Here is a 25,371-nt window from a genome sequence, read left to right as displayed (position 1 = left end):
GGCACCCTCTTTCTTAGTCTACTACTGATCTTCCCTTTACCTTTTCATCATCACAACAAACCATCTCTTGGACAGAAAAAAACATGACTGCAAATGGAGTTAACCAAGATTTTCCATGACTAGACTTAGGGAGTAAATGGCAAACAGATTACGATTTTCCCTTTAGCATGTTTAAAGCACTTTTCCTTTAAGTTCAGGAAATTTCAAGTTCTATTTACTCAACAAAGTTACCAAGCAGTGGAACTGGCTAGTTGCCTAAAAAGGATACACATCTTTCATTTGCTCGATGGTTGGTGCTCGAATAATGTCATTGATTCCAATGATGTTCTCATGTCTGAAGCGCAGTAAGATTTTTATCTCCCGCAGGGTTCTCTGGCAGTAGGTCTGGTGCTCAAAGGGGCTGATTTTCTTGATAGCTACTCGAACTTTGTTGACATTATCATAAGCAGAGCTTAAAAGAGAGAGAAAGACAGATGGCATTAAAAACAGCCCTCAGAATATTTGAAGAATGCAAATTGGCAAAGTATTATATTTTTAACACTCTGTGTAAACACCTGTTTCACACCTGTGAAGGTAGCATGTATATTATCCACAAAAAGGCCTCAAGCTAGGGAGGATGGATGCAACTGACATGAGATAGCATACAGCGACTCTCAAAACTAAGACAGAACCTAGACCTGTTAACTAGGTGAATGTGTATTTTCATAAACCCAGAAATACACAAACAAGCATTTTCCCATTGTCTTAAACGGCAACTGCATTCTGGTGAGAATAATCCCTTCTGCCTCCAAAACACCTTCCTACTGTTGTATCAAATTCCTCTGACACAGAAGAAACATTCAAATAACCGACAACCGTACATCTTTATCCCTAACAAAAATGGACCCAAGAGAACACCTTGATGATTTGTATCAACTTTGTTTCTCTCACTTGCAAAATGACATGACCATTTCTTCCAAGAAACTGAATCAAGATGTTTGGGCAGTTTTATAACAAAACCTAGAAAGTATCATTCGAAAAACACATTTGCGGCAGCCACACGGGGCCCAGTTCTTTCCAAGTTGTCCTTAATGTCTAATATACCAGAATTCTAAGTAAAAGCAGTAATAAAAATTATACCTTCAATTTTATGAATTTGAATCTTGAGAATTACTACTATCTTTATGATAAACATTCTATTAAAATCTTGTGTATAAGAAATTTTCATACTACTAAATGTCAACATCTGGCCCACTGACCAAAGCAATAAAATAACACTGACAGGCAATAAGACAACATTTCTTGTTTCCTTGGGATAAGTGCTAGAACAGAAAACAGTAAAATAACTTTATTCTAAAGTTTATGCTTCTACAATAAAATAACACTGACAGGCAATAAGACAACATTTCTTGTTTCCTTGGGATAAGTGCTAGAACAGAAAACAGTAAAATAACTTTATTCTAAAGTTTATGCTTCTAAGGCTGGGTGCAGTGGCTCACGCCTGCAATCCCAGCACTTTGGGAAGCTGAGGTGGGCGGATCACTAGAGGACAGGAGTTTTGAGACCAGCCTGGATGACATGGTGAAACTCTGCCTCTACTAAAAATACAAAAAAATTAGCCAGGCATGGTGGCACACACCTGTATCCCAGTTACCTGGGAGGCTGAGGCACAAGAATCACTTGAACCTGGGAGATGGAGGTGGCAGTAAGCCAAGACTGTACCACTGCCCTCCAGCCTGGGCAACAGAGTGAGACTCTGTCTCTAAATAAAGTTTATGCTTCTATAATAATATTTATCAGTCTACTAATCCAAAGAATTATTGATATATTTATCTGATTCTATGACAAGATAATGCTCTGGAGGGAAACTTCGTCTTACTAGGATCCAATTATCCTACAATACCATTAACACACAGTACACAGGTGGCCCCAAATGCTCTGAAATATAATATATTTTCTTAAGTAAAAGAACCACTACTCAAATCTTATTTTGCTTTGGTTTGGTGCATGAGGCCCTAAGCCAGTAATTTTCAACTAGACAGGCAACAGCACATATAATAATAATAATTTAACATAGCATTAAAAAGCATATATAATAAGCAAGCTTATTCAATATTGGGAATATTTTTAGAAATAAAAATTCTATTTTGGTAATTCAACCCATAGAACAAGAGTTCAACGACAGGACAGATTAGTTACAAAATACTGGTTTAAACTCAACATTACAACTTTCTAGTGTTAATATTATAAATTTCTAGTGTTAACAGTCAAATGTGGCCATAACTTGCTCTGCAAAATTATAATCCAACAAAATTTTTGGAGAGAGGAGCTTATGGTCAGTGTGCCCCTCTACTGTATCAACACTCAGTGACGAAATAACTGCCCCCCACTTTTTAAAAATTTTTTTGGGAAGGAGCCTCACTCTGTCGCCCAGGCTGGAGTGCAGTGGTGCGATCTCGGCTCACTGCAAGCTCCGCCTCCTGGGTTCATGCCATTCTCCTGCCTCAGCCTCCAGGAGCCTGCCACCACGCCCGGCTAATTTTTTGTATTTTTAGTAGAGACAGGGTTTCACCATGTTAGCCAGGATGGTCTTGATCTCCTGATCTCGTGATCGGCCCACCTCGGCCTCCCAAAGTGCTGGGATTATAGGCGTGAGCCACCACACCCGGTCAACTGCCTCCTTTTAATTGAGAAAACATGAGATCATCCTCATCTGGTACCACTTGAAAAAAAGGAGTTTGGTCCATGGAGTTTGGTCTGTTCCTGTCTGCTCCACTTAACCATTCTGCTGCCTTTTTGGTTTACGCAATCTATCTTTCAGAGAACTGATGACAAAGAGGGATGCACTCTTCCGTAACAACTCCATACTTGCTAGTTTCTCCTTGGATTTATAGGTTTTGTTTTATATATTTTATTGTTGATACTTGGGAAATAAGGCATACCATGAACTTTCTGGTGTCTATGAATAGTTTATGCTTTAAAATCACTTTGACATTACCAACTGTATCTTGTTTTGCTCAACCCCTTTTGTCCCTAACTACCACCACACTACAGGTTTTTGCTATGTGTCTCTTATCACAGGAATCTAAAGATGGTTCATTAAAAAGGAACATTAACAAAGAAGGCTGGGCGCGGTGGCTCACGTCTGTAATCCCAGCACTTTGGGAGGCCAAGGCAGGTGGATCATGAGGTCAGGAGATCGAGCCATCCTGGCCAAAAATGTGAAATCCCGTCTCTACTAAAAATACAAAAATTAGCTGGGTGGAGTGGTGCACACCCATAGTCCCAGCTACTCGGGAGGCTGAGGCAGGAGAATCGCTTGAACCCAGGAGGCGGAGGCTGCAGTGAGCCGAAATCACACCACTTCACTCCAGCCTAGCAACAGAGCGAGACTCGGTCTCAAAAAAAAAAGTGGGGGGTAGGGGGAGGCAGTCCTAATGTATATGTGGTGATAGCTCATTGTGGTTTTGATTTGCATTTCTCTAATGATTCGTGATGATGACCATCTTTTCTTATGTCTTCTTTTGAAACGTGTATTCAATGTGACGCCTTTTTTATTTTGAGACAGAGTCTTGCTCTTTCGCCAGGCTGGGGTGCAGTGGCATAATCTCGGCTCACTGCAACCTCTGCCTCCCGGGTTTATGCGATTCTCCCGCCTCAGCCTCCCAAGCAGCTGGGATTACAGGATCTCCTGACCTCGTGACCCGCCTGCCTCGGCCTCCCAAAGTGCTGGCATTACAGGCGTGAGCTACCCACCACGACCAGCCAGGATTGCCACTATTAAAAACAAACAAACAAACAAACAAACAGAAAAGAGTAAGTGTGAGGATGTGGATAAATTCGAACCTTGTACTCTATTGTTGAGTGTGTAAAATGGTGTAACCACGTGGAAATTCCTCGAAAAATTAAAAATAGAAATCTCATATGGTCCAGCAATCCCACTTCTGAACATATATCCAAAACAATTCAAAGTAGAATCTTTAAGAGTTATTGGCAGGTTCATGTTCACTGCAGCATTATGCACAATATACAAGATGTGGAAGCAACCGAAATGTCCACTATGGATGAATGGATAAAGAAAATGTAGCATATACATAGACTGGAATATTATTCAGCTTAAAAAAAAAAAAAAAAAAAAACAAGGAAATTCAATTCAACATCCAAAAACCATGGCTGGCTAATATTTTTTATTTTTTATTTGTTTTTTTGAGACACAGTCTCGCTCTGTCACCCAGGCTGGAGTGCAGTAGCGCATCTCGGCTCACTGCAAGCTCTGCCTCCCAGGTTCTCGCCATTCTCCTGCCTCAGCCTCCTGAGTAGCTGGGACTACAGGCACCCGCCACCACGTCCAGTTAATTTCTTTTTTTTGTATTTTTGGTAGAGACACGGTTTCACCGTGTTAGCCAGTATGGTCTCGATCTCCTGACCTTGTGATCTGCCCGCCTCGGCCTCCCAAAGTGCTGGGATTACACGTGTGAGCCACTGCGCCCAGCCAATTGTTTTTAATTTAAAAACTTTTTGGTAGAGATGGGGTCTCACTATGTTATCCAGGCTGGTCTTGAACTCCTGGTCTTAAGTGATCCTCCCACCTCAGCCTCCCAAAGTGCTAGGATTACAGGCATGAGCCACTGTGCCTGGCCTAAATTAATATTCTTAATTGTCTACACTACTCAGTGTGGTCTGCAGAGTCAATGTAATCCCTATCAAAGTTTCAATGCCATTTTTCACAGAAACAGAAAATGCAAGCTTTAAATTAATATATGGAACCACAAAAGACCCCATATAGCCAAAGCAATCTTGAGCAAGAACAAAGGTGGAGGCTTCAGATCACCTGATTTCAAAATACACTACAAAGCTATAGTAACCAAAACAGCATAACACTGCAGGGATAGGGTGAAATGTGCAGATAATTTGTTAGAGTATAAAGTTTCAGTTAACCAGGATGAGTAAGTTCTACAGCTCTATCCTACAGCAAAATATAGAAGGAGTTACGAGTGGTCCCAGCTACACTGAAGGCCGAGGTGGGTGAAGGCCACCTGTGTGACCGCGGATAGCTGCCCTCGCATCGGTGTGCTGCAGCGTCGAGTGGGATGGCCACCGGTATTATATACTTGCAAACTGCTAAAAGATTAGATCTTAAACATTCTCACCACAAGAAGTATGTGAGATAACAGATACGTTAATTAGCTTGATTTAATCATTTCACAATATACACATATATCAAAACATCATGTTGTACACCATGAATATATACTAATTTTTTTTCCAGCACTTCCACTTCAGCTTCATATACTAATTTGTATTTGTCAATTATACCTTAATAAAGCTGCGTGGGGGGCAGGGAATCAGCATGGTACTGGCATGAAAACAGACAAATAGACAAATAGAACAGAATAAAGAGCCCAAACATAAAGGATAGTCTCTTCAATAAATGGTGCTGGGAAAATTGGATATCCACTTGCAAAAGAAGAAAATGGATACTTATTTCACACCCTATACAAAAATCAAATCGAGACAGATTAAAGACAAAAATTGTAAAACCTGAAATCATAAAACTACTACAAGAGGCCGGGCGTGGTGGCTCATGCCTGTAATCCCAGCACTTTGGGAGGCCAATGCGTGTGGATCACAAGGTCAGGAGATCAAGACCATCCTCGCTAACATGGTGAAACCCTGTCTCTACTAAAAATACAAACAAAGAAAAAAAAAATTAGATGGGCATGGTGGCAGGGCGCCTATAGTCCTAGCTACTCAGGAAGCTGAGGCAGGAGAATGGTGTGAACCTGGGAGGCAGAGCTTGCAGTGAGCTGAGATCGCACCACTGCACTCCAGCATGGGCAACACAGCGAGACTCCATTTGAAACAAACAAACAAACAAACAAACAAAACTACTAGAAATATAGGGGGAAAGCTTCTTGACACTGGTCTGGGCAATTATTTTTTGGTTATGACCCCCAAAGCACAGGCAACAAAAGCAAAAATAGACAAATAGAATTGCATCAAACTAAAAAGCTTCTGCACAGCACAAGCAGCAATCAACAGAGTGAAGAGACAACACACAGAATGGGAGAAAATATTTACAAACCACATATCTGATGAAGGGCTAATATTTAAAATATATAAGAAATTCAAACAATTCAACAGCAGGAAACAAAATATTTAAAAATGGGCAAAGGCCAGGAGCAGTGGCACTTGCTTGTAGTCCTAGCAATTCAGGAGGCTGAGGTAGGAAGACTGCTTGAGACCAAGAGTTCAAGACCAGCCTGGGCAACATAGAGAGACCCTGTCTCAAAAATGGAAAAAAAAGCAGGTGAGTGTGGTAGAGAGTGGGGGCAAAGAACCCAAACAGACATTTCTCAAAATAAGACATACAAATGGCCAACAGGTATATGAAAAAAGGCTCAACATCACTAATCAGAAAAATGCCAATCAAAACCACAATGAGATATCACCTCACAGCTATTAGAATGGCTAATAGCTGCGTGCGGTGGCTCACGCCTGTAATCCCAGCACTTTGGGAGGCCATGGCAGGCGGAAAACCTGAGGTCAGAAGTTTGAGACCAGCCTGGCCAACATGGTGAAACCCTGTCTCTACTAAAAATATCAAAGTTAGCCAGGCGTGATGGCAGGTGCCTGTAATCCTGGCTACTTGGGAGGCTGAGTCAGGAGAATCACTTGAACCCAAGAGGCGGAGGTTGCAGTGAGCTGAGATGGCACCACTGCACTCTAGCCCAGGCAACAAGAGTGAAACTCCGTCTCTGAAGGAAAAAAAACAAAAACAAAAACACGTAAATGTACTTGCCCCCACCACACACAAACATAACTATGTGAGGTGATGGGTATCTTAATTAGCTTTACTGTGGGGATCATTTCGCATGGTATACATATATCAAAACATCACATTGAACACAGTAAATACATTCAACTTTTATTTGATAATTATGCCCCAATAAAGGTGGTGGGAAAAACCAAAAAGGTCATTCTATCGCATGCTATAACATGGATGAAGCTTGAAGACATTGTATCAACAGAAATAAACAAGTCACAAAAAGACAAATACTGCATAATTTCACTTATATGAGGTATTGAATATTAATAAACTCATAGAATCAGAAAGGAGAAAGGTGGTTACAAATGGCTGAGGAGAGGGAGAAATGGGGAGATATGTTCAAGAGTACAGGTTTTCAATTTATTTTCCAAGATGAAAAAGTTCCACATCTGTTGTGCAACAATGTGAATATACTTAACACTACTGAACTGTGTACTTAAAAATGGTTAAGACGGTTAATTTTGTTTTTTGCCAAAACATATAATTAACCAAAACCATTTTTCTTTGTAAAGTGATGAAGTCTCGGATGGGCACAGCGGTTCACACCTGTAATCCCAGGACTTTGGGAGGCCGAGGCAGGCGGAGCACGAGGTCAGGAGATCGAGACCAGCCTGGCTAACATGGTGAAACCCCGTCTCCACTAAAAATACAAAAATTAGCAGGGCGTGGAGGCACGAACCTGTAATTCCAGCTACTCAGGAGGCTGAGGCAAGATAATTGCTTGAACCCAGAAGGCAAAGGTTGAGTGAGCCAAGATCGCGCCACTGCACTCCAGCTCTAGGCGACAGAGCAAGACTCCGTCTCAGGGGGGAAAAAGAGAGAGAGAGAGAAAGATGAAGTCTCACTATGCTGCCTAGGCCGGTCCTGAACTCCGGAAGTCACTTCCTCAGCCTTCCAAGTAGTTGGGACTACGTGCATATGACATGTAAAAAAAATTTTTTTAAGGGGGAATGAGACATGTTAAAGAGGGAAAAATATTAAATGTTAAATTTTTTTTTGAGATGGGAGTCTCGCTCTGTTGCCCAGGCTGGAGTGCAGTGGTGCAATCTTGGCTCACTGCAACCTCTGCCTCCTGGGTTCAAGCGATTTTCCTGCCTCAGCCTCCTGAGTAGCCGGGACTACCGGCACCCGTCACCATGCCCAGCTAATTTTTTGTATTTCAGTAGAGACAGGGTTTCACCATTTTGGCCAGGATGGTCTTGATCTCCTGACCTCACGATCCACCCACCTCGGCCTCCCAAAGTTCTGGGATTACAGGCGTGAGCCACTGCGCCTGGCCCTTTTATTTCTTTCTTTTGAGATGGGCTACTCTGTCACCGATGCTAGAGTGTACTGGCGCAATCATGGCTGACTGCAGCCCCAACCTCCCATGTAGCCAGTAGTGTAGCAGTGTAGCGGGGACCACAGGCGAGCACCACCATGCCTGGCTAATTAAAAAAAGTTTTTTTGGAGACGCAGGGTTCTACAATGTTGCCCAGGCTGGTCTCGAACTCCTGAACTCAAGTGATCCTCTTGCCTTGGCCTCCCAAAGTGCTAGGATTACAGGCGTGAACCACCACACCTGGCCAATAATGGGGTTAGTACCTTCTATATATAAAGAACTATTCTAACATTAGGATGCAAAGATTATGATTAATACTCTGGGCCGGGGATGGTTGCTCACACCTGTACTCCCAGCACTTTAGAAGGCCAAGGTAGGCGTATCATGAGATTAAGAGTTTGATACCAGCCTGGCCAACATGGTGAAACCCCATCTCTACTAAAGATAAAAAAAAATTAGCCGGGCATGGTGGCACACGCCCGTAATCCCACCTACTTGCGAGGCTGAGGCAGGAGAATCGCATGAACCCAGAAGGCAGGGGCTACAGTGAGCCGAGACTGTGCCACTGCTCTCTAGCCTGGGCGACAGAGCTAGACTCCATCTCAAAAAAATAAAAAAATAATAATACTCTTCCCTTGAGGATTCCAAGATATTGAGACTGTCTAGTTATCTTAAATGAACACAACCTCAAGTCCCAGATGAATTCTATCCTAAGACCTATAAATCATGGAGAATGGGAGGATATTAAGGTCCGAAGTGAGCACACCCATCTCAAGTCTCAAAACGGATAGATTCCTGCTATTTGATAAGAAAAGGAAATGAGATTCCTGCTATTTGATAAGAAAAGGAAATGAGATTCCTGCTATTTAATAACAGGAAATGAACTATCGATATATGCAACACAGATGCATCTCAAATAATTATGGTGAGTGAAGCCAGACCAAAAGAAATGTATTTCCATTTATAGAAAATACAAAGTAATCCTGGGTTTACTTTGGATTTACCTCCAGGGTTGCCTGGGAATGGGAGGAAGAAGATTACAATTGGAAAGGAGGTAACTTTTGGAGGCAATGAGTATGTTCTTTATCCTGACTGTGTTGATGGTTTCGTAGGTGTATAATGTATTAAAACTTATCCAACTTTATACTTTAAATGTGTGCAATATTTTGTATATCAATTATTTCTTAGTAAAGCAATTAAAAAAAAAAAAAAAGCAACCAGGGCTCTTTGGCCACATGATCCATTCCAGTGCTGCGGCGAGTGGGAAACAGATTCCAGAAGTGTATTGATCAATAAACGTAGAAGTCCACGAAATTCTGGAGTAGATTATTTAACAGATGTTTTTGAGATCGCTTAGGGAAGAAAAGGGAACCAGCATGAGTCAATTATGAACAAGTCATGCTAAACTAGCTTTATTTCCTGTTTTGATAGGGTTACCACAACAACACGAAATGAAGACAAGAGTTTCAGTGAATTCAAGCCACGCTTGTCAAGAACTTCCCATTTGTGAGGCTTCATGTTAGGACTGGTGGCAAAAACAAACAATGATCCTGCTCTTAAGAAACTTGCAACTTTGTGAGGGAAGGAGACAGGAACACAGAACATACTTTGCCTTTTATCACAGTAAAGCACTTCTGAAACACGAGGAGGAGCTGGGTTAATTTCAAATACTAAGGGAAGGATTAAAAGAAGATGAAGCCCACAAAAGCCATATCCTGAAGGATGAGTAGGCTTCTGACAGAAAAGCAAGACCGCAAAGAAAAGAAAGAGGAAACATGAGGCGAGGTAAGCGACTGGGACATCTGTGGTCACTGGCCACTAACCCTCACCCAGCCATGCCCATGCCCATGAGAGAAGGTTTCTGGGGTCAGGGGACCATGCTCCTCAGGTGCCCCAGAATCCCCTGCATCTGGAAAAGTGTAGGTCCACACCCAGCAGGTGCACTTGAGGTGGTGGTCAAAGGGGCAGCTGCTCACTGGCATGTATTGTGCCTAGACTGTGCAGGCAGGAGGCCACACACATGTGCTCGACCTCACAACACATGGACAGTGCTGTGGCTGGGGAGGGAAGAGGACTATGCTGAAGGCCTGCTCTGCTGGAACTACTGACACAGAACTCTAAGGAGCCTGAGTATTTTCTATTTGAATCCAACCTTTCAGGTCATTAAGAAGGTATACTAGGCCTGGTGCGGGCATGGTGGTGCACGCTTGTAATCCCAGCACTTTGGGAGGGTGAGGAGGGCAGATCACTTGAATCCAGGTGTTCGAGATCAGTGTGGACAACATCATGAAACCCTGTCTCTACAAAAAACACAAAAATTAGCTGGGCATGGTGGCACTTGCCTGTAGTCTCAGCCATTTAGGGGACTAGGCAGGAGGATCACCTGAGCCAGGGAGGTTGAGGCTGCAGTGAGCCATGATTGTGCCACTGCACTCCAGCCTGGGTGACAAAGTGAGACCCTATCTCAAAAAAAAGGGAAAAGAAGGCATATCTGTCATGGCAGGAGGAGACAGCAAAGTCTGCTTAATGTTTCTTAGGTCGATCTTTTTTTTTTTTTATTTTTATGATATGTAGGGCTCCATTTGTATTCTTAACTTAGGCGAGGTAGGCCTGGGTCTGGGAGGTACATAAAGAAAGTGGAGGTGAGGGACAAAGATAGTTTTGAGCATCCTGATTTAAAAATCTAAGGATGCCTGTGGGCAATTCAGATGGAGAAGACGATGGTTCCATCCTTCCAGCAGCATCAGGAGAGATCAAGTTGGGAATCCTTAACAGAAGCCACAGTGGTTAGCACTCCTGCAGAGAGAGAATTTCAAGAAAAGAGGTTGGAGGACAAAACTCAGGAGCAGCATGAGGATGAAGAATCAGTTCAAGAAAATGGAAAGAAATGGTAATGGAGTAAGAACCTTTAGGCCAGGTGCAGTGGCTCACGCCTGTAATCCCAACACTTTGGGAGGCTGAGGTGGGAGGATCACGAGGTCAGGAGATCAAGACCATCCTGGTGAACATGATGAAACCCCCGTCTCTACTAAAAATACAAAAAATTAGCCGGGCGTGGTGGCGGGCGCCTGTAGTCCCAGCTACTTGGGAGGCTGAGGCAGGAGAATGGTGTGAACCCGGAGGTGGAGCTTACAGTGAGCCTAGGTCGTGCCACTGCACTCAAGCCCGGGCGGCAGAGCAAGACGCCGTCTCAAAAAAAAAAAAAAAAAAAAAAAGGAAAAATAATTTTGTTGTCCAACTCCAAAGGCCATGTCCATGTACTTCTGCTTAATCATGTAGCAGAACCAGAAAAGGGTGGTGCTTCCCAAGACAAAGAAGGAAGGCGTTTCAAACAGGAGAGAATGAGAAAGGTAAGAACTGGAAAGCATTCACTGAATCTGCATGCAACCAGATGATGTGTGGTAACTTTGGTTCAAGTAAGGAAATGGAGAGGATGGGGAGAAGAGCAGGAGGAGTACGGACGACTACTTTTTAAAGACTGTTAAGGCAAGGATAAGGAAAAAAACTTAAATCCAGGTGAAAAACTGAGAGGCATAGGGTGTTATGAAAGCCATGGTCGGGGGCAGGGGAAGGGGAGGCTGAAGGCTGCAGGACCAGGTAGGGTAAAAGAGAAGGCTCCAATCGCTAACTAGGGGGCGAAGAGAAGCGAGAGTAAATTCCAGGCAGAAATGTGGGGCAGTGGTGTAGAGGCCTGTGGGAACCCGGGGTGACAGAGTGCCTGCAGAGAGGGGGACATACAGGGACATGACAGGGGAAGCTGGAGGGTGGGCAAGAGCCAGGCCATATTTATATTTTCATAATTGTATCCTGGGAAGCCACCAAAGGATGCTAAGCACAGACTTTAAGCATGCCAACATTTATATTTTTACAACATTTCCTCAGGTAGCAGCTTGTTGAAAGAATGGGGAGGATGGTGCACTGGGTCACCTGCAGGCAAGGAGCCCTTCCTGCCAACTCAGAATGAGGGAGCCACAGCTCTGGATAAATGGGCAAATAGTAGGCTCACAAGAAATGGGTGCATTTCACAAACCTCCCATGTCCCAGCAGGGTCCTGTTCAAGCAGTCTCCATCCAATTAGATGAAATTCCTCAAGGGCACAACTATATGTTCTAAATAGCTCATGTGTTCTTTACTGCAGCTGCAACCAAATTTGCAGGGCAGGAAAAAAAACAGTATCCTTATCTAATGCCTGTCAACGAAGATATGCTAACAAAAATCCTACAGGTGGCCACAAATGCCATAAAGAACAAGCTGTTAGCCAGAAGTACTTTGGTCCTGACAACTCAGCTTCCACCTGTCCTAGCCCCAAAATACATGAAATACTAATGGGCCCCAGGCTCAAGTGACCCAAGATATTTCAAATGTCTTTTTCTTTTCTTTCTTTCTTTTTTTTTTTAAGACAGAATCTTGCTGTCACCCAGACTGGAGTGCAGTTGTGCGATCTCGGCTCACTGTCATCTCACCCTCCCAGGTTCAAGTGATTCTCCTGCTTCAGCCTCCCAAGTAGCTGGGACTACCCACAGGTACAGGCCACCAAGCCCAGCTAATTTTTGTTTTAAGTAGAGACAGAGTTTCACTATGTTGGCCAGGCTGGTCTCAAACTCCAGACCTTAAGCCTCTCAAAGTGCTGGGATTATAGGCATGAGCCACTGCGCCTGGCCTATTCTTTATTCTTAAGACTTTATTCATTTGAAAGTTTTGCTTTTGTGGTAAGGTACAGTTCCTTTCACTGATGTTTATTTGTTCTATCATTTCTCATAACCCCCTACATCCTGGAGGTACTTGCGTTCTTGAGAAATATTTAGGTCTGTCCATGGCCCTGACCCTGTAAATAGGGCACTTGACATTACCATTGTTCTCCAATGCCCACAGAAGCTCAAAAAGCAATGAACCAACCTGATCCCCACAGCTATACCACTTCCAATACAGCTACCGCATTTTTTTTTTTTTTTGAGAGAGTCTTGCTCTGTTGCCCAGGCTGGAGTACAGTGGTGCGATCTTGGCACACTGCAAGCTCCGCCTCCCAGGTTCAAGTGATTCTCCTGCCTCAGCCTCCTGAGTAGCAGGCGCGTGCCACCACGCCTGACTAATTTTTATATTTTTAGTAGAGCAGGGTTTCACCATGTTAGTCAGGATGGTCTCAAACTCCTGACCTCGTGATCCACCCGCCTCAGCCTCCCAAAGTGCTGGGATTACAGGTATGAGCCACTGTACCTGCTCATCTCCTCCTTTCAACACCATATTTACTACTGTGTGAAAAGCAACAAATGTTAATATAGTTAGTGCAATACACAGTACTTTCAAGTCTTGCATCTTCCTATGTGAAGACTTCAGTTTTTGGTGTATTTTATATGAGGCAGACATATACTCAGTAGCAATTTAAGTACATTAAAGGTATTAAAAAACAGAGTTCTTAGGAGCTTGAGGATTCTGTTTTACAAAAAAAGACTGATAGTACTTGAAATCAATCTTATAGACTGGTGGGGTTTGTGATTAAGTATGAAGAATAAGAAATGTCCATATCTGCCCATGAAATCATTTTCTCCCTGTGCTCTGATTAAAACTGATAAACATTCAAACTGAGATTAAAACAAAATTCTACACATTAATCATTTATGCATTCACTTTACATTAAACTTGCTTATACTTACTGAAAAAACTGCTTTGTCTTAGTTTATAGATGTATATTACTCAAAATATTTATAGTTTATTTACTGGCCAGGTAATGATGGTACTGAAAAGAAGTTATCAACAATTCTTATTTAATAGTATCTAATTTGTTGAGTGTTTATTATCTGTCAGGCTCTGCTCTACATTAGTATCTGTGGACCTCTCTAAGAAGGTGGTATTTAATGGTGCCTTGAAAAGCAGGCAGGATTTTAATAGGCAGCACATGAAAAAGCACTTAAGGAAGAAGCAGCTACAGGAGCTGAAGCATGGAAGGCTGAGTACCAGTGCTGGATAGTTCAATATGGCTGGAGTTTACACCTGTCCAGGGAAGAACAAAAGGTGATGTTACTCGAAAGCTGAGAAATCTGTACTTTACTTCGATAATAGAAAATGAAGAGTCCAGATGTGGTGGCTCATGCCCGTAATCCCAGCACTTTGGGAGGCCGAGGCGGGTGGACCACCAGAAGTCAGGAGTTTGAGACCAGCCTGGCCAACATGGTGAAACCCCATATCTACTAAAAACACAAAAATTAGGCGTGGTGGTGCGTGCCTGTAATCCCAGCTACTTGGGAGGCTGAGGCAGGAGAATCACTTGAATCCAGGAGGCAGTGGTTGTAGTGAGCCAAGATCATGCCATTGCACTCTAGCCTAGGTGACACAGTGAGACTCTGTCTCGGGGAAAGCAGGGCAGGGGAAGGCAGGAGAAGGGAGGGGAAAGGGAGGGAGGGGAGAGGAGGGGAATCAGAAACACAGGTATAGAACTGACTGAAGGCCGGGTGTGGTGGCTCATGCCTGTAATCCCAGCACTTTGGGAGGCTGAGGCAGGTGGATCACCTGGGGTCAGGAGTTTGAGACCAGCCTGACCAACATGGTGAAACCCTGTCTCTACTAAAAATACAAAAATTAGCAGGTTCCTGTAATTCCAGCTACCTGAGAGGCTGAGGCAGGAGAATTGCTTGAACCCAGGAGGTGGAGGGTGCAGTGAGCCAAGATCATGCCACTGCACTCCAGCCTGGGCGACAGAGCAAAACTCCACTTCAAAAAGAAAAAAAAGAGAGAGAGAGAAAAAAAACTTGACTAAAGAGGCTAAAACTAGACATAGGGAGACTAGTTATAATTCTTGAAATATCTATACCCATCAACACTTTGAAATTACAGTGCTTGTTAGACCTGCTGCCTGATCTTGCTATTTACTGCATTAGTAAAGAAGGACATATAAAGGCTTCTTAATTTTTCAAAAGTGGTATTTCAGTATAACTGACTCCCTTTGTAATCTCACATTTTATTCATTTAAAACATTAATCTGAAAAGGAGCCACAAGTCTCACTAACTGCCTAAAGGATTCACGGCATTAAAAAAAAAAAAAAAAAAAAGGCCGGGCGCAGTGGCTCACGCCTGTAATCCCAACCCTTGGGGAGGCCGAGGAGGGCGGATCACAAGGTCAGGAGATCGAGACCATCCTGGCTAACATGGTGAAACCCCGTCTCTACTAAAAATACAAAAAATTAGCCGGGCGTGGTGGTGCGTGCCTGTAGTCCCAGCTACTTGGAGGCTGAGGCAGGAGAATGGCATGAACCCAGGAGGCGGAGCTTGCAGTGAGCCGAGATCGCGCCACTGCACTCCAGCCTGGGCGACAAAGCGAGACTCCGTCTCAAAAAAAAAAAAAAAAAAAGATGAGAACTCTTGTTTTAAGGGCAATTTACAGATGCAGTGGAAATGGCAGGGACAGGAAACTAGTACAGAAGTTTGTATTCAAGAGAAAAAAACGTCAGTTTGGGATCTTAAAGGATGTGCATCAAATAACTTTAAAAACATTCAAATGTTAAAGTCAATTTTATTTATTAAATAATCACTTACATTACGTTAAGCACTGTGGATAAAGCAGTAAAAATAGAATGCTCTCTGCCCTCATAAACTATATGAGAGGAGATAAAGAGACACAGAGGCCGGGCGCGGTGGCTCACACCTGTAATTCCAGCACTTTGGGAGGCTGCGGCGGGTGGATCACCTGAGGTCAGGAGTTCGAGACCTGCCTGATCAACATGGTGAAACTCCGTCTCTACTGAAAATACAAAAATTAGTTGGGCGTGGTGCCGTGCATTTGTAGTCCCAGCTACTTGGGAGGCTGAGACAGGATAATCACTTGAACCAAGGAGGCAGAGGTTGCAGTGAGCTGAGATCATGCCACTGCACTCCAACCTGGGTGACAGAGGGAGATTCCGTCACCAAAAAAAAAAAAAAAAAAAGAGAGACATAGATATTAATAAACATATTTGTCATAACATATGACTATATTATACATTATGATAATTGCTAAGGAAAATGCAAGTTATATAATTAATGTTATTAAGGATAACTAGAAAACTTAGTTTAAAATAGAAGCTTATGGAAGGCTCTTCTTCTCTTAAGGAAATTAGGAAGGCACTTAAACAGAGAACTGAAGGATGAGCCAGAATTAACCAGGTTGCCAGTAGCACTCTCAAGTCAGTAAAACAATTAAAAAAAAAAAAAAAAAAAACCACCCACCACATCTCTGAAGGGAGTGGTAAAGTCCTTGGAATGTGTAAGAGTAGTGACGGTGGAAACGGAAAGAGACAGCCAAGACTGAAAGGGAAAGGCTACTGAATGGGATCCATGAATGAGATGGTGAGCAGAGCAGGCCAGATAAGATCATCATGGTCAAAAATGAATTGTGCAGATAGGAGAAGAAAATTGCAATAGGTAGGACTTGTATTTAGAATACATAAAAAACTCTTAAAACTTCAAAACAAGACTACAAACAATGCAATATTACAAATAGGCAAAAGAATAAACACTTCCTTTGTGACAACAAATATGAAAATATGACGGATGAGTCATAAAGGAAATGTAAATTAAAACCAAATACCCATTAGAATGGCTAAAATAACTGACCAATACCAAGTGTTGGTGAGGATGCAGCAAAGCTGAAACTCTCATATACAGATGTCTGTAGGAGCTTTATTCCTAACAACCCCAAACTGGGTACAACCCAAATGTTAATTAACAAGGAAAGGGTAAACAAACTGTGGTACATGCATGCAACAGGACAGTACTCAGCAATAAAAGGAATTACTACTAATCCATGAAACAAAGACAAATCTGGAAAACACTATGCTAAATGAAAGAAGCCAAACACAAAGAGAACAAACTTTTAAATCCCATTTATATGAGATTCTAGAAAAGCTGAAGCTAACCTATAGTGATAGAAAGCCGTGGCCAGGTACAGTGGCTCACACCTGTAATCCTATGACTTTGGGAGGCTGAGGTGGGCAGATGATGAGGTTAGGAGTTTGAGACCAGCTTGGCCAACATGGTGAAACCCCATCTCTACTAAAAATACAAAAATTAGCTGTGTGTGGTGGTTCAGGTCTGTAATTCCAGCTAGTCAGGAGGCCAAGGCAAGAGAATCGGTTGAACTTGAAAGGCAGGAGGTTGCAATGAGTCGAGATCGCGCCACTGCACTCTGGCCTGGGTGACAGAGCTGGATCCGTCTTAAAAAAAAAAAAAAAAAAAAAAAAAAAAAGGAAAGAAAAGAAAACCGTGCTTGCCTGAGGCACAAACTGACTGCAAAGGTGCCCAAAAAAGCTTTCTGAAGTGATGTAAATGTTCTGTATCTTTATTGTGGTGGCAGTTACACAACTACATACATGTGTCAAGATTTCACTGAACAGTACACATAAAAAGATACATTTTATTGCATATAAATTATATCTCAAAAGGTGATTTTTAAAAAAATTTAGCTGTGCTACAAAATTAACGGGTTGATTCTCTTTCATGGTTCATAAGCTTGTATTCAAGGAAATTCCAAGAGAAATGCTCTCCAAACAAGTTTTGAGTAATGACAGTATCATTAGAATAAATGCCCAGCCTTCCACAATCATTTCAAAGGCTTTGACATAAAATTTCTAATATTTTTTGGTTTTCTTTCCATCCTCTCCATCCCGTCATTATAGTCATGTCTCATAGTAGAGGCTCAATATCTGTGGATAATATATCCACCTTATTTAGACAAACGTTATTATCATGCACAAGCACCATATACTGTAGCAACTAAAATGCTACCTATCAACTATTAATGGGTTATTTTTAGGGAAAGCTATTAAGCTGTTCTCTAAGCCACCCATTTTGGTGAACTTTAATTATCTGAACACGAAACTACAGTACTTTGTTTCACAGATAAAAATTAACTTGTCTTCAGATGCTAAGTAAGTTAGACTAAGCCAAACTAATGTTCCAAAAATAAATAAGTAGCTAATACTAATGATTGCTTTAAAAGAAACTGTATTCCAAAAAAAAGAAAATGTATTCCTTACTTTAGGTTGGTTCTCTGACAATTCACTAACCAAGAAAAACAGTGCAGAGGTTTTTTTTTTTTTCAGATGCTGCAAACCATTAAGTGAACAATTAAAAGCTAGCCTAAGGTTATTTTAGCAATAAAACCAGTAACAGTAAATGCTTTGCATTTATAATTATTTTAAGAGCTAATGTTCCAACATACTATAGGTACCATGGCTTAAAATCTGGTCATTAACAAGTGTGCAACTTCTCTAGAAAAGGTGCTCTGGAGAGCCCAGAGCTTGAACAAGTTTTGTTGGTTACATATGCATTTGTCAATTTCTTCAGTAATAAAATAGGCTAAAAGACCCAGAAAAGGTTTCAATTCTGGTCCTATCCCTCACTAGCTGAGAGACACTAGTTGAGTTACCTAGTATCTCTGAGCAAGCATTTGCTTGGCTAGATGAGGAAAGTCTGGGGGTTGTGAAGATTACAGAAAAAGCAGATGCAGCCTAAAAGATAGTAAGTCTTCAAAAAAAAGTTGTAAGGTCTTTTAAAAATTATTTTACGGCCGGGCGCGGTGGCTCAAGCCTGTAATCCTAGCACTTTGGGAGGCCGAGACGGGCGGATCACGAGGTCAGGAGATCGAGACCATCCTGGCTAACATGGTGAAACCCCGTCTCTACTAAAAAATACAAAAAACTAGCTGGGCGCGGTGGCGGGCGCCTGTAGTCCCAGCTACTCGGGAGGCTGAGGCAGGAGAATGGCGTGAACCCGGGAGGCGGAGCTTGCAGTGAGCTGAGATCGGGCCACTGCACTCCAGCCTGGGCGACAGAGCGAGACTCCGTCTCAAAAAAAAAAAAAAAAAAAAAAAAAAATTATTTTACTTGGCCGGGCGTGGTGACTCACGCCTGTAATCCCAGCACTTTGGGAGGCTCAGGCGGGCGGATCACAAGGTCAGGAGATCGAGACCATCCTGGCTGACATGGTGAAACCCCAGCTCTACTAAAAGTACAAAAAATTAGCCAGGCATGGTGGCGGGCACCTGTGGTCCCTGCTACTCGGGAGGCTGAGGCAGGAGAATGGCATGAACCCGGGAGGCGGAGGTTGCAGTGAGCTGAGATCATGTCACTGCACTCCAGCCTGGGCAACAGAGCGAAACTCCATCTCAAGAAAAAAAAAAAAATTATTTTACTTATTATTATTCATTACATTTATCATGTGATACCCTAAAAAGGAAGTAACATCAGAAAAGAACACTGGGCTTCAAACCAGGAGGTCTGAGTTTTAGTCCTATTTCCTACACATATGCTTTGATAATGTTGGCCAAGTTACAAAAAGAAGATTCCATTATTTCACGTTCAGGCTACATCCAAACATAAGCAGCACAAAACAAAAAATATGGATAAAGAGAATGAAAAAAAAAACCCACACTCAGTTATACATGTGTATGCATAGACACTGACATAGAGGAAGACTTGTAGTGACACATTCAGAAAAGGTTCCACAAATTTTTGGTGAACTGTAGTACCCAAATTATTAAAGAAGTATGAAAAACATTTCTCTCTTCATGAATAGGAAAAATATGTCTATTTTACTTGATCTATGATACACTATCAGGATTTAGTATTGTGACTATCCATCATCTTAAAAATCCATAACCAAGCAAGCTTTGTTTTACTTAAAGCATGCTAGGGTAGTCCAAAGTGAGACTTGGTAACAGATACTCTCTAACGCAAAGCAGTTACTACTTAGAAGTGTTCTGAACTTGCCGTGAGAAAGAAAAGGAGACCCTGATGAAATAGATGGGATACCCACTTCTTGATCACTTCCCTACATTTCCTTTCTCCTCAATTATTTCCTCCCACTTTCAGTGGAAAAGAACTTTACAATGGTCTGGGTGAGACCAGCTGGCGGTGAGTTATGACAACAACTAGAAGTAATATCAACACAAACCAAGAGCATTAAGTGACCTGAGATAGAGTGAGAAAATGAGGAACGACCACATTTAATCATAATGATCATAGTCATTAGCACAGTGCTAAGAACTTAAGAAAAATTATATATTATCTTCACCACAACCCTATGAAGCATAACCCCTACTTTATAGATGAAGAAACTGAGGCAGAATGGAGGGTCAATTAACTTGTTCATGATTACATATCTAGTAGTTAACAGAACTGAGATTCAAATTCAGGTGTGCTGACCCCCAAAACCCATGTTCTGAACCATGACACCTTATATAGGCCAATAGTCCTTGGCCACAGCCTCTTGTGGTGATCAACCAAGTTCAGGTTCATCATTGAGCCAGATTCGAACAGGTCAATTGAAAAGAAGTTGAAGAAGGCAGGCAGTAAGGACAAGAAAAATAATAATAATGATCATGATATAGAAAATGTACTGCCTCCCAAAGTAGCCTATAGTTCTGGCTATTTAGATCTATTTTCTCAGGATAAGTCAAAACCTGTCTCTCCTGAAATAAGGCAAGTATGTGTTGTAAATGAGGTGTGGGAGTATGGGAGAGTAGACTGGAAGGCAAAAGATGTGAAAGCAAACCAGGCACAGGGAAGGTGAGAAAGGGACCCGAATGGGGACAAGTTAAAAGAACACATTGAAGACTCAGCAGAAAGAATCCAGAGATGTTTAGTGCTGCCAATCATGACAATTAAAGTGATTTTCTCCAGCATGTATCAGCAGTCTGAGCAAGATCAGACAAAATAAACAGTAGGGTTCCTGTACAGCGGGAGTTGAGGGATCAGGAGAACTGAGAATCTGGTCAGAGTGGGAAGGTTAGCAGACAGAATCCAGAGCAAGGCCAGAGAGGACCAGCACACCGGGAAAACATAAAGGTGAGGGTCTCAAGTCAGGGGACCTCAGGGAGAGAGGGCAGGATAGGGAGCCATAGTCTGAAAAGAGGATGATCTACTTTGTCATGGTGACCCTGGCATGCTTTTGTAAGCTGTACCCAACGAGTCAAGTCAAAGGAAGAGACGCTCAGACGACCACCTCTGTCACCGAAACAATAGAGTGAAGAAATGCAAATATTTTCTGAACTGCTTTACTTTCAGAAATATTAAACACCTGTCTCAGAAATGAGGAAAATGACTCTCTAAGAGGGGGAAAATGTTTAAACTTGCAGTATTCAGTATTACTATCTAAACTGAAGAACTGCCTGCACAACTAAGCAGGTGGTGAGATGTTATATAACAGATGCTAAACTAGGTAAAGTGGAAAAATGTAATACATAATTATAACTTTTAAATGCCAGTAAGAAAATCTTCAGTCAGCTCTGGAAAACTAATTTTACTTCTTTTCATGAAAAAGTTGCAGTTGGTTTCTTTTGCAACCTGTCATGATAGAAGAGGAACTGCAGAAGGAAAGGAAGATCCTAAACAAAACTGATAATCATTCATCTGTATGTGTTTTAAAATATATGCAAGGAAGTTTTCATATATGGCTGGTGGGAATGCAAACTGTACAACTCTTCTGGAGGGGAATTGGGCAATACCTAACAAAATTATATATGTGTACATCTTTTAACCCAGCAAACCTACTTCTAAGAATATACTCTGGCCAGGCGCAGTGGCTCACGCCTGTAATCCCAGCACTTTGGGGGGCCGAGGCGGGCGGATCACGAGGTCAGGAGATGGAGACCATCCTGGCCAACATGGTGAAACCCCGTCTCTAATAAAAAATAGAAAAAATTAGCTGGGCATGGTGGCAGGAGCCTGTAGTCCCAGCTACTCGGGAGGCTGAGGCAGGAGAATGACGTGAACCCAGGAGGTGGAGTTTGCAGTGAGCCGAGATCGCACCACTGCACTCCAGCCTGGGTGACAGAGCGAGACTCCGTCTCAAAAAACAAAACAACTGTAATCCCAGCACTTTAGGAGGCCGAGACGGGCGAATCACGAAGTCAGGAGATGGAGACCATCCTGGTTAACACGTTGAAACCCTGTCTCTACTAAAAAAAAAAAAATACAAAAAACTAGCCAGGCGAGGTGGCTGGCGCCTGTAGTCCCAGTTAACTCCGGAGGCTGAGGCAGGAGAATGGCGTAAACCCAGGAGGCGGAGCTTGCAGTGAGCTGAGATCCGGCCACTGCACTCCAGCCTGGGCGACGGAGCGAGACTCCCTCTCAAACAGAAAAAACAAACAAAAACAAACAAACAAAAAACCTACTCTGAAGGTACACCTCCAATGATATGGGAGAAAAAAAAAACATATGCACAAGGTTATCCACTGTAGCACTATTTGTAATTGCAAAATACTGGAAACAATCTAAATGCCCACACATTGGAGGAGACTGAAGACACTATGGTATATCCACATGGAGTATTATGTAGCAGTAAAAATAAATGAAAATCACTCTAAGATGTCTAAGAACTGACACAGAATGAATTCCAAGATACATTGTTAAGTGAAAAAAGCAAAGTAAAAAAAAGATTTAGACTATGCTATCCTTCATATAAGAAATGGGAATAAGAACATAAACATATATCTGCTTATTTGTACAAAAGAAATACAGGAAGGATAAACCAGAAACTAAAGAGATCAGCTACCCACAGGGGATAGGTGGGAAAGGGATAAAAGGAAATGGGAATGGATGGTAGGGATAAGGAACGGGTGATTACTTCTCTGAGTATATCTTTTGTATAGATGACTCAAAACCAGAGTAATGTAGCACATACTAAAAAAATTTAAAAACTCAGAATACAAACAATAACAAGCGAATCTAACTGCATTATAAACGAATAACATAACCACACTGATGAGCATGAGGAAGAAAGTTTGAAAACCTATTTTGACTGAATATCATAAAGCTAAACAAAGCCATAAAAACTGTAACACAAATCCTGTTACCTAGTTAGTAAATTTGTTTCTCACAAAGATATGGGTTAGCAATTCTGACACTAATTCATATTGACAGTGGTACTGAAAAAGTAAGTTTTAAAAAATGAAGGATAATGACAGCCTAATAATTGGCAAAATAATTACAAATATGGGGGAAGGCTAAAATAAATCATACAGTGTTGGATTAGAATGAGATATCAGTATGAACTCATTTGTAACATATACACAGACATACACAGAAATAAACATAGATACATGTGTAATATGTAGCTGAGTATACATAAGCCTATTTCCTAGTTCTGTTTGCTGAGAAGACTTAGAAGCAGTGACACCGGGTAGCAATGAGCACACTTAAAAGCATACTGACAGCCGGGCTGTAATCCTATTTTGGGAGGCCGAGGTGGGTGGATCATTTGAGGTCAGGAGTTTGAGACCAGCCTGGTCAACATGGTGCAACTCCTCCTTTACTAAATAAATACATTCCTTTACTAAATAAATAAATAAATTAGCCCGGCGTGGTGGCGGGCACCTGTAATCGTAGCTACTCAGGAGGCTGAGGTAGGAGAATTGCTTGAACCCAGGAGGCGGAGGTTGCAGTGAGCTGAGATCATGCCATTGCACTCCAGCCTGGGGGACAGAGCTATTGAAAGGGCCTAGATGCCAACCTGAAAGAGCAAACAAAAGCTGAAATTTCTAACAATCTGAGCAACAAAATAAATCACAGTATTAGACTAAATCCACAGAAAAAAACATGCATCCATGTATCCACACCTACATAAACAAGTGAATACATGAGAGGGAGGATAGTTCTTCCTTACAGATGCACTCCAATTAATACAGAAGGAATGAAGGAAATTTGGGGGAAAAATCAGACTTAGGCAAAAACCACAATAATAGTTTCAGATAAGACCCATGGATGGATGCTAAAATTAGTGAGTAAAACTGATCACAGTCTCAGAGTACATCCCCTAACATATCTAGGACAATAGTTGTAAAAGGATAAACAGGCAGATACCACCTTAACCAAATGATTAACATCTAAGACACAGCAACATCATGAATTCTCAGATACGATGTGCTGAGAAGGGCACAGCACTTAAAAATGCATAACCTCATTCTAATCATGAAAAAAATCAGACAAGGCTGGGTGCGGTGGCTCACGCCTGTAATCCCAGCGCTTTGGGAGGCCAAGGTGGTTGGATCATCTGAGGTAAGGAGTTCCAGACCAGCCTGGCCAACATGATGAAACCTCGTCTCTATTAAAAACACAAAAAACTAGCCAGGCACAGTGGTGAGCGCCTGTAATCCCAGCTATTTGGGAGGCTGAGGCAGGAGAATCGATTGAACCTGGGAGACGGAGGTTGCACTGAGCCAAAATCGCGCCACTGCACTCCAGCCTGGGCAACAAGAGCAAAACACTGTCTCAAACAAACAAAAAATCAGACGAGCCAAATGCAGTGGCTCACACCTGTAATCCCAGCTATTTGGGAGGCTAAGGCAACAGGACTGCTTTAGCCCAGGAGTTTGAGGAAGACCCTGTCTCAAAACAACAAAAAAATCCCTAAGAAGAATTGTCCCAGACTGTGCGTATATGCATATATGAATTGGGATTTTATCTTTTAAAGGACCCCAAGTGATTCCAAAGCTCAACTAAGATGGAGAGTCACTGCACCAACCCTTTTCTTCTCAGCTCACTTTGTCCTGGGCCCATATCTCATGGTTTTAGGTCCACCGTGCAAGTACTTTCTCTACAGAACAAAGACAAAACAATAGAACCCAAATTCTTCCAATTCCCTTTGGGATCTATTCCCTTCTCCTGCCTACCAGTATGAACTTCTATGGGATTATGCTGATGAGGAAAAACAAATTACATTTAAGTGACTGATACCAAAACCTGGAATTACTTCACAGATGAGAAACCTGGTCCCAGATACAATGCACCTTCTGGTCCTCAGTATATTCAATTTTAAAATCATTGTTTTGACTTCTAATTGTTAAGCTGAAGTGTTTCTTTAAATTTTTAAGTTGTTTAAAATGTGTGTGTGTGTGTGTGTGTGTGTGTGTGTGTGTGTAAGAGAGATCTTGCTCCCCCATCCTCGCCAGCCTCATCAATCTCCACCCATTACCATTTTTATTAGTTGCTTATCTTTCCACTATTTCCTCATGCAAACACAAATACACATTAATTTATTTACACATATTAAAGTGATTTCTAAATATGAGGAGGCATCAGACTCATCCAGGGAGCTTTTTAAACATGTGGACACTTAGTTTCTATTTTGTACCTATTGACTGAACAAAACCCCTGGACAGTGGAGCCTGGAACTTGACAGAGTTCTCCCAGGCAGTTTTTTGTGACAGACACACCTTTCAGGGTACTTACCCCAGCCCATATCACCTTTACCCAATAGGGATCTGTCCCATTTT

The 25,371-nt window shown here is 42.1% G+C and overlaps 1 protein-coding gene across 1 annotated transcript in view; it reads right to left on the bottom strand.

Moving 5' to 3' along the window:
- MAPK1 (mitogen-activated protein kinase 1) overlaps nucleotides 1–25,371 on the bottom strand; it is a 106,814-nt gene that overhangs the window by 49,803 nt on the left and 31,640 nt on the right. Inside the window, exon 2 of the mRNA XM_007974911.3 lies at nucleotides 269–451. Coding sequence (XP_007973102.1) covers nucleotides 269–451 — 183 coding nt within the window. The remainder of the gene's footprint in view (nucleotides 1–268; nucleotides 452–25,371) is intronic.

This window comes from Chlorocebus sabaeus, chromosome 19, assembly GCF_047675955.1.
Source record: "Chlorocebus sabaeus isolate Y175 chromosome 19, mChlSab1.0.hap1, whole genome shotgun sequence".
Taxonomy (NCBI): domain Eukaryota; kingdom Metazoa; phylum Chordata; class Mammalia; order Primates; family Cercopithecidae; genus Chlorocebus; species Chlorocebus sabaeus.
This window is presented reverse-complemented; position numbering and strand designations above follow the sequence as displayed.